The following is a 10,205-nucleotide window of genomic DNA, read 5'->3' as shown; positions in this document are numbered from 1 at the left end:
AGGAGGAGGAAGATGAAGAGGAGGAGGAGGATGAAGATGATGCTGAAGAGCAAGAGGAGGTTGAAGAAGAACTTGAGCCTGATCGAGAGTGGGAACAGGAGGAGGAGGAAGAAGACGAGGAGGTGGAAGATCTGGAAGAACACGATGATCTCTCAGAATCAGAGTCAGAATCAGAACTAGATTCTGATCCTCTTTTGTGGACTCGCTGTTTCTTAGAAGCTGGGTTTGGAGTTAGGGGTTCTGTTCTGGCTGCAACCATGCGTCGGTCTGTTTCACCTTTTCCACCAGATTTCTGGTCTCCGGTAGCTGGTGGTAAGACACCATTCTTTGGACTTACAGGCTCAGACTTTATTAGTGTCCTGGTTTCATCAGAAGACATGGATTCTTCTTCAGAAGACTGAGGCTCCTCTTTCAGGCTTTCACTTTTCACTTTCATATCCTCTAAAATAATACCTTTAGTATCGAGGAGCCTTGGTAGAGAGGTAAGAGGAGCAGAAAGTGCTACTTGGTATTGCTGTAAAAGGGGGGTAGAAGTCCTTGAACGAGCCGTCCTGCTTTGACTGTAGTTCCTTTGAGCTACCATAAATGACAGCTCGGGATCACGAAGAATGTGATAGTCTGTTCGGCTCACCCCATGTTTGGCAGCTCCAATAAGCAAGTCCCTATCATGAGGGCCACATTCCCACCAGACTGGTAAGTCTGGATTTGGATGGCAAAGCTTCAAGCATTCAAACAATTGTGGATGTCAGAGGGCCTGTTCCCATACCTTCCTTAGAAGTTCAATGCGATACAGAGTCCTAGAAGTACGTTCTTCTGTGATTGGCTGGATAAAAATATTTGGATCCACCAATTCTACATGGAAACAAAAACAAAAACAGTAACCTCAAAAATACTCCATTACAGATCTAAAACAAACAAGGCAAATTCTAAAATGTACCTCTACTCAGTATCTTGTCTAGCTTCCAGAATTTCTTTTTAATTTTTTAAATGAGAGAAAATACAAGTTCTAAAAAGAAGTACCAAATATATACACTGGATCTTCTGAAAGTGAGTACAACGAAAGATTATTTTAGAAGTACATTAATATAACTAAGAATTTACTTTTTTGAATTCCCTATGAGCTACGCCTCAAATAATTCATGCCTTAATCAAAGAGAAAAACTTACTTGAACTCAGTTATAAATATAAATTAAGTTAAACAATACCCCATAGACAAATAGAAGTCCACATTTCTCCAACCACACCAAGATTCCTTGGGACATTGCAGTGCACTCTCACCAAAGGCTTCCTTAAAATTTGAAACACAAGGACATTTGTTAAACACTGTATGGAGTACTAGCTTGAGATGGTTCGGTGTCAACAGAGCTTGCTATATTCCTTTTGATAAGGTCACATCTTTGCAGGCAGAGAAACTGGTCGTTGGGAAGCATCCAAAAAAAGTGTTGGACTTGAAACGATGCAGGGACCATCTAAAGGAGCCCTAATGGCCAAATTTGTGATAATTTGAGCATCAAAACAAAGAATGATGGTACTGGATTATGACCTATAGAATAAACTAAATATCCCTGAGTCCACACTGATATGAATAAATAGTTGATCAAGCAGACAAGGGAGATCGAACAGTCCTTCCTTGCAGAATTCCACAGTAAAAACTGCTGCACACAAGCTCTACTGATGGATACTAAAGTCAACGGGTGAAAAATCTGAGGAGAAACAGGATTTGAGTAAAGTATCTCCTCAAATTATTTAACTTTGATGGGTGGAGAATGAGAGCAAATTTATATTGGAGAAACACAGCATCAACTACCTTAACCAAACAATCAGGGGCAAGATCATCAGTAGTAAGACACTGATATCATGAACTCCATGATACTATGTTCTGAGAAGGATACGTCATTTTTGTGGTACTTTTGACAAAAACACATAACCACAATCCAATCATGTGAAAACACAAGATAAATCCAAATTGAGGGATTTGGAGCAAAATAACTGATAAGTACTTTTCAAAGGTATCCAGACCATGAAGGAGAAGAAAAAATTGAGGACCCATTACAGACTGCAGGAGACTAAGGAGAAAAAAAAAAACAAATACAATGTGGGATCATGGGACAAAAAAGGACATCTGTGGAAAAACTGGTAAGATTTCACTAGGTATTCAGTTTAGTTAATGGTATTATGCTAACATTATCTTCCTGGTCTGATAACTAGTCATGTAGTCATGTAAGATTTTAACATTGGGGGAGGCAACGTGAAGAATATATGGAAACCCCTGTGGCTTCTGCAACTTTTTTGAGATTCTAACAGTTCAAATAAAGTTAAAAGAAAAAATCAAGGACCATGTAAAAATAAATATGGAACAGGAAACAAGAGTGTGAATAGCTGTACAGTGACCAAAAGGTGAACACATCCCATTGGTAAGTAACTGCAGTTATTTAAGAAATAAGGCTATTATTTTTTTCTTTCAATTTACATTTTGTTTTCAAGCAATTACTAGATTGTTAGGACATAAATACTTATCAAGTAGTTTGGACCTAATTATTTATCAAACAGAACTTTTGGCCTCGGGTGCTATGACAAATTACTGAGACATTAAGGGCACTGTGAACTGAGGAAGTTTGGAAAACTGATGGGAATTTGAAAATAAAAAAAGAAACAGGGCCTCTTAGCAACCATAATTAATACACTTTGCTTTATGTCTTTTTAAACCCACTGACCTTGTTATAACGAGACCTTCAAGAAGACTAAAATCTACTCTGAACTATGTGGTATTTGGGTGGTCATGTGATCAGCTACTCTATTCAGTGGACTGAGAACAGACCATTAGCGAAATAAAATTCAAACAAGCAAACAAACCCACATGGGATTTAAGTCCCTTTATAAGCCACTTATATTTTTACTATGAATAGGAGTAGGAAGCTCCTGGAAATCAGAAGTCATATTCAACAAAAAAATGGAGACAGTTGCTTTTAACACAGCATTACGGAGAGGAATTGCTAACAAGATGGGCTATTTCTCTGGTCGATAAAAACAATGAAATTATTCACCCTACAATAGGGCCTTAGCTGAGCATTACCACCTCTGATTAGTTGTTTTTTGAAGGCCCCGGTGGTTTTTTTTCTACCAAAAGTCTTTGAAATGTTTTTGAGTGGGGGGGGGCCTCATGCCTTGTAAAATTATTCATGTAAGTAAGCCATCTACCACAGTTCCTGTAAGATAGCTAAGAATATAGGTTAGTTCTGTTTACCAAAAGCTATCCTTTATCTTCCACCTTTCCCTGATCATAAATCTAATACTAAATAAACATCGGCTATTTTCTCAAGACTTGACATGTACTTTTAGTTTTATTCTCTTTAGATTCTCATTTGATAATGAATAGAGGATCTTTAGCATAATTAATTTACAATTTTGAAAACTGCTGACATGCTGGACCAGAGCCAGTATTGAAATAAGAGTTGAAGAGTCCTGAATTTTAGTGATTTTGTTTTGACCAAAACAAGAGAAAAAAAATTTTTATACATACCTTCTTTGGAAGGAAGGCGACAAACTCGCCGACACATAGACATGAATGCATACAAATATTTCTCCAGACTATCATCAGTTTTCTTATGTAGCCTAGCCATAGCTCTAAATTTTGTCCAATCAAATTGGCCTCTGTCAGGATCAAATACCACTCCAAATGTAGATACAACTCTATAGAAGTCAGCTTCTTCTCTTCTTGTCCATCTATTTTGAGTCAGATTGAATAAATATTTACCAATACTGAATATAATAACTAATAAAAATTAAAACATTTCAAGTAACTAATATTTAAAAGGATTAAATTCAGGGTTATTGCCTTATAAACATTTTAAAGTGCTAGTGGACTTATCCATCCAACCATGGTTCCTTTCCTTCAGATAAGAATATTTTTTGCATATTTACTGAGAAAATATGCAGGGGATTTAAGATTACATAAGATATGGGATCTCTAACATCGGGAAAAAGATAAAACATTTTAAACTAAATAGGTAGTATTCTATAGTTCCATATGTCACAGAGACCAAGAATTTTAGTAGAACACAGAAGATGGAAGGATCAGTCAATTCAGACTTGAGTGATCAAGAAAGGCATCACAAAGTGGCAAAGAGAAGGCTACAACTGGGAGGGAATGCTAAGGAAGAGGGCAGAGGATAAGTAGGAAGGAACCTACATTTTGGGGGAATGATGAATAATCCAGATTGAAAAGGATATGGCTCATACTGGCAACAGTGGGAAAGACGGTTGGGGTGAGATTATTAAATACTCTAAATGCCTGACTAAAAATAGTATTCAGTTGAAAGTTCCTATAGGCACTTTTAAGAGAGTAATATCCTCACACAACACAGATATCTAAACACAAGTCTCTACTTCTAGAACCTTTCCCCTGCTTAACCCACAGATTGTTGTATGAATGAGGCAGTGCATATGAGAAAGACGTTTGAAAGGCATTAACAGGGCATTCTTGTTAAAGTGGTGATACATTAGAAGATTAATGTAATGATGCAACAACAGTTAGTCTGGGAAGCCAGTCAAATAATATCAATCTTGCACCTGGGTGGTAAAAGTAAGAATAGAAAAGAATGGATGAATTGAAAAACTACACAGGACACACAATAATATGACACAGTGCTCACTCTTAAAGAATTTACAACTTAGAAAAACAAGACAAAGTAAGGAAAAGTAAATGTCATGATAATATTTTATGTTCTTGTGACAAATGAGTAGTTTATAAGTGCAGAGAACCAGAGAATACTGTGAGCCAGACTGGCTGAGAAAAAAATAAATGGAAGAGAAAGGACATGGGTTGAGGTTTTAGGGATGGGTAAGGTACGCACTAAAAAACAGGAAGAAGAGTATTCCAGGTGGTAAGAACAACAGAATCTAGGGTATTGAGTCAAGAATAAGTAGGACATTGTGGGTAAGGGGTAGTAGTGAATAGAGTCAGAAATGCATGCTGAAGCCTAACTGAAGAGACTCTGAATATCATGATAAAACTAGTATTTTAGGAAGATTGAGCCAGATCTGATGGACTGAGGGAAAATGTATGTGGTACATTAAAGATGACTACAAAATCTTTGCCACTCTTCCCATTCAGAGGTGCAACCTCTTTCACTTTCCTTCTAATCTTGGTTGGCCCTGTGATTTATTTTTTTTAACAGAAGGTGGCAGAAGTGACACGTTGTAACTGTGAAGCGGGGTCCTTAAGAAACCAGCCTCTGCCCCTGCCACTTGGAATACTTCCTCTCAGACTCTGAGCCCCTGGGGGGCAGCCAGCACCAATAGCCAGCTAGCTGTGTGAGCAAGGGCATTCCGTGCCTTCCAGCACTCCTACCAACATCATGAGAAGCAGAAGAACTACTTGGTCAACCCACAGAATCATGACAAATAAAAACTGATACTGTTTTAAGTCACCAGGTTTTGGGTATGGGTTTTTATGCAATAAGAAATAAACAAAACAGTGTATTTACAGAGGCAGTAGTATTTGAAGATTGTGTCTATGAACTTCTAAAATCTTACATTTCAGACTAAATTCTGGTTACAACAAATGTGCTACAAATAATACAAAAGAACAGTGATTTATTTTCTAGAGAGCTTCCAAGGACTGAGGTTTAACAAGGAGGCCAGGTTATTGCTAAACACTGCTCTTCTTTTCCATGTATTTCATGCTTTTTAAAAAATTAAGGCTTTGGGAATGAGAGAAGCTTGTCTGTCTTCTTAACAATGTCTCTTGCAAGAAGTTCTACTATTTTTTTCCCTTTGCTATCAGTAGTTACAAGGGTTAATCTTCTGTATAAAGCAAAGACAGACTTGTCATATGTACATTCTCGTATTTCATAAGTCATATTGTAAAGAATTTATTTCTTTATAAGAATTTTATTTTAGAATGGAATTTATTTCTTGTAATTCAAACATTACATGTTTAATGGTATGTTTCTTTGATAATTTAATTCTCAAGTTTGCTATGCAGCTTCTTTTTCATACCTCACTATAAACATAACAAAAGAATGATTAAATATTAACTATTGCTAGTAACTACACTGCAGTCATCTTTACTAGTTTGACCATATTTGTGTGTAATTACACAAGTAAATGTGTATAAAGCACTTTGCTCTGACCAACTTCTCTACCTATAGGTAATACCTCTCACAAGGTGAGATAATCACACCTGAAAAGCATTCAGAACAAACAGTATATTTAGGTATTACATATTAAAAATAAGTGCTCTTATTGTCTTACCTCTGCTGTCTTTCTATCTTGGCTGCCATTTTTGGAATAAGAGTGGCTTCTTCATAAAGAGGATGCATCACACTGGCAGGCACTGAGAAAGTAGGTTGTATCTGCTGAATTTGTCTGTTTTTATTAGTACGCTGATATGCAGTGATGAGACGCCTCAAACGTGTGGTTAAAGCTGACTGAGTAGGCCAATAAATTTTATCACCTTCCATCAGATGACCACCTATATTTAAGGAAACTCATGTCAATAACAAACAAAACAAAAAAACCCAAAAACCTAAACAAATACTGTAATGAACCTCACAAAAATGGCAGAATTTCCTTACTTAAAGGAACTTTTAACTTTTAATCTGACTATGTGGGAAACCAAACCAAGCCAATCTCTCATCATAGAAAGTTTTAACTACAGGTCTGAAAACATTACAACAAACACTACGAGCAGCTCCAAGTAAGTAGGTCATAGTGGAAGTGGAATAAAGAACCACAATGTTACCCACTTAAAGAGAACTTCACTTGCACAGAAAACAGATCTTGAATTTCCAGGTCTCGTACATCTTATTGGCTAGCAAATACTCAGTATTTTGACTTAAATAAAAAGTCGAACTGAAATCCTATGAAAAGTTGAATACTATATGCTCTTTTAATTAAAGCCTTCTGTATTAAATTAATCTCAATTTAATTAGAACCAAAATACTAAAAAAGTTGTTAGGAAGGAAGACATATTTTAAAAAACACAGTGTGACAATCCTGTAACTTTTAAGCTTCTTATTTAACTAATGATGTTCAGGACCTAACTTTCTATTTCCAGGAGGTAATATTATAATTATATACACTATTCAAGGGGTAATCATTCATGCTAGGCAAATATACTCCTTCATTCCTAGTGGAACTATGGACAGTGAGGCACTGTTCCACTTGGGTGCCAACTGGGAAGGACAATACTCTTCCAACAGTATGTTCCTTCCTTGGTATCTGAAGGAAGTGGAAGCAAGACCCTGCAAAGAAAAGCTCTGCAGAAACTGAGTGATACAGAATGGTTCCTAACGGGCAGAAGAAACTAATTGAAATCTTAGAACTTTAATAATCAAGCCATGAAATAATCAAAGTTTCTATTCTGTAAAAGCTCTGTCACTGTGTAATCTGTGACAACTAAAGATAATAAATTCTCAATCAACTTCCATGTCCAATAATGATTACAACTGTCTTCAATAAAAATTTCATAAATACCTGAGATATAATGGTGTAATAGTTTACTGTTTTCATGGTATCCTGAAACATTAATTTCCACTAATATTAAGTAAAGAAATAGTTGCAATTTACCTCCATCTGCTATAACAAGATCTCCTGGTGAGGAAACATCATCCTTTTAAAAGAAACAGAAATTTGTCATAAGGCAATTGGGTCAATACATGTAAGAGAAAAGAGAAACAAGAAAAGAGCTTGTACTGGATTTTAACTTTTATTTGTCTATTACAGTCTTTATAAGAGAACTTTCTTTGCAATAGAATTTCTGATGACTGATTTAGCAAAAATAAAACTTAAATTTCTTGTTATAATTTCTCACCTCTTCATAACTTCTCTCCTGCTTTTGATACTTTAGACCAGTTACTATTTACTAAAATTATTTCCTTTCCTCTATTCAGTTTTAGGCCAGTTTCTTTTTCTCCATCCTCCTCTAACAATAAATATGCCCTAGGTTTTATTGCTAACTGTGGTTTTTTTTCATTCTACATACCCATTATCAGATTCTTCATTCCCATATTTGATTATTAGATAACCTGCAAATCTTTTCTTTTTTAGCCTTGAACAGTTTGCTTGTACTGGATATTTAATATTTATTTGTCAACAGAGCACCTCCAATTAGGTATCCCAACATTACCACAAATTTAACATAGTCATAACCTTGATGATTTTAGGCCAAAGACTACCTGCTTCTATTGTTTTAGAAAAGCTTGAAGTTAGAATCATCTTCATTCAGTACGTCTTTTTCCTGTGGTTGCTTTTAACCTTTTCTCTTTGGTTTATCTGCAGTTGCACCAGGGTGTGTTGTTTTGGGGTGGATTTAATTTCCTTTATCCTGCCAAGATCCACTTTACTTTTTGAATCTGAGCATTCATGTCTTTCTTCAAGCTGGAAAAATTCTCAGCTGATAGCTCTTAAAATAGGGCTTCTCCCTTATGTTCTCTAGTCTTTCCTTCTGGAATGCTTATTAGACATATGCCAGACTTCAAGGTAGCCTTTTCGTCTCTAAAACGTTTTCTGTATTTTCCATTGTGCTGGTTATTGATTTATTGCCTATCATACTTATTATATTATCGGCTCTAAGAAAATGGATATGGGCTCTTTAAATACTTTCTTAGCCAGCCGGTATGCGTTAAATTTTGTCAGCAGAGGGAGCCCCAGAGTCACCGTAGGCGGTAAAGGGTTTTCCTTCCTGGTTCTGGGGAGCTCCTCCTGCCTTGGCTCAGCTGCCACATTCCGTCCAGCTCCTGCCAGTTCAGGCAGCCTTTTAACACCTCGTGGCCCGCAGCTTTCCCTAGCAACCTTCTCCCTTAGGTGGTTTTGCAGTGGAATGCCTCCAGCGCGACACCTAGGAAACGCTTCCATGGCAGCCCCAGCGGCAGCCTGGGTAGCCCAGCGACTGTGGGGCTCACAGCCGCAGCGGTGGGGATGTCCGCCCTGCTGGGCACAGGGCCCTTCCTCAGGCCTCTACGATGCTTACCAGCCAGTCCCTCATTATTCAATCCCCTATTAGTCAGTAGCTCCTTACACTAAAGTTTCCTCGTTCAAATCATACGGTTTCTGTCTCCTGATGGGAACAAATGGATTTATCATTCTACATTACGGATCATTATCTATTAGATACCGATTAAATATTTAATAATATCTATTTTCTAAATCATTTCTTTTTCTCACGAGCTGTGTTAATCTGCTTCTCCAGAATGTTTAAATCATATTGTGAGTTTAAAATTTTAATGATGGTACTTTCAACTTCTAAAGTTACGTATAATGTTTTTTTGTATGTCCCTAGTCTTTCAAAATTGTATCTTTAGTTTCCATTTCTTTAATTCCTTTAATCATTGAAAATTTTAGTTTTCAATTTCAATAGATCTGCTACGAGGAATTTTTAGTGGTCTAATCCTGTTCTTTGTTGTATTTGCTAACATTCACTCAATAGTACATTGTTCCTCATATTTTTAAAAATTTTTGGATTTTGATCTCACTTAACGGAGGACTTTATCTTCAGGACTCAAGTGTAGTCTGAATGAGGTGGTTTCTTCCACAGTTCTTGTTTTCTCCTTTTTGTTTTTACAGGTGCCTCAGGGTTATTACCAGTCTGGGACCCCTTTTTACATTGTTTTAGGCTTGAGGTTCCTGACATACAGATGAAGTAAAAGAATCAAAGCATAACTAAAGAAGGCTGGCTTATGGCTATGAATTCTCAGGGGAAACGACTTTCCCCTACCCAGAGCACATGGGGAGATAGATTTCCTTTCTGTTTCCCTGTGCTGCTTTCAGAATAAAAGCACTGCCCTTTGAGGGTTTGACTTTACACAGGGTTTCAGTTCTCACTGCTACACACTGGCCTGAACCACATCTCTTGTCCTTTCATAGGCAGCAATATCCAAGCCCCTTGGCTACGAAGACCACCAATTTCACCTGAAGGTTACAGCATCATCTAGTCTTTTACAACGCTCTCATAAATACTGGAGAAATTCCTTATGTCTTTTCAATATCATGCTCCCTGCTCCACAGATTTTCTGTGTTTTCATCCAACTCCTTTTTTTCTTCTCAACTTTCCATGAATAGAACACTTAGCACCATACTTGAGCAGCTCAGAATTCCTACAGGCTCCACCATCCATTTCAAAGCTCTGTACGCAGGTATAGTTTTTATCTTTGGCTGGGTACTTTTAGTAACTAGTTCTGTTTTGGGATTTTTTCCCCTAGACA

At 37.0% G+C, this 10,205-nt stretch overlaps 1 protein-coding gene across 1 annotated transcript; it reads right to left on the bottom strand.

Annotated features, from left to right (window-relative positions):
* Nucleotides 1–268: 268 nt before the first annotated feature.
* LOC130682396 (chromodomain-helicase-DNA-binding protein 9-like) lies at nucleotides 269–8,859 on the bottom strand. Its single transcript, XM_057496761.1, has 5 exons — nucleotides 8,605–8,859; nucleotides 7,573–7,615; nucleotides 6,256–6,475; nucleotides 3,521–3,723; nucleotides 269–852 (listed from the first exon to the last, which is right to left on the bottom strand). The coding sequence occupies exons 1-5, from the start codon at nucleotides 8,857–8,859 to the stop codon at nucleotides 746–748; spliced, it is 828 nt and encodes a 275-aa protein (XP_057352744.1). The 3' UTR covers nucleotides 269–745.
* Nucleotides 8,860–10,205: the final 1,346 nt, after the last annotated feature.

Source organism: Manis pentadactyla, unplaced genomic scaffold (assembly GCF_030020395.1).
Source record: "Manis pentadactyla isolate mManPen7 unplaced genomic scaffold, mManPen7.hap1 scaffold_431, whole genome shotgun sequence".
Lineage (NCBI taxonomy): Eukaryota > Metazoa > Chordata > Mammalia > Pholidota > Manidae > Manis > Manis pentadactyla.
The sequence above is the reverse complement of the archived record's forward strand: the minus strand, read 5'-3'. Positions and strand labels throughout refer to the sequence as shown.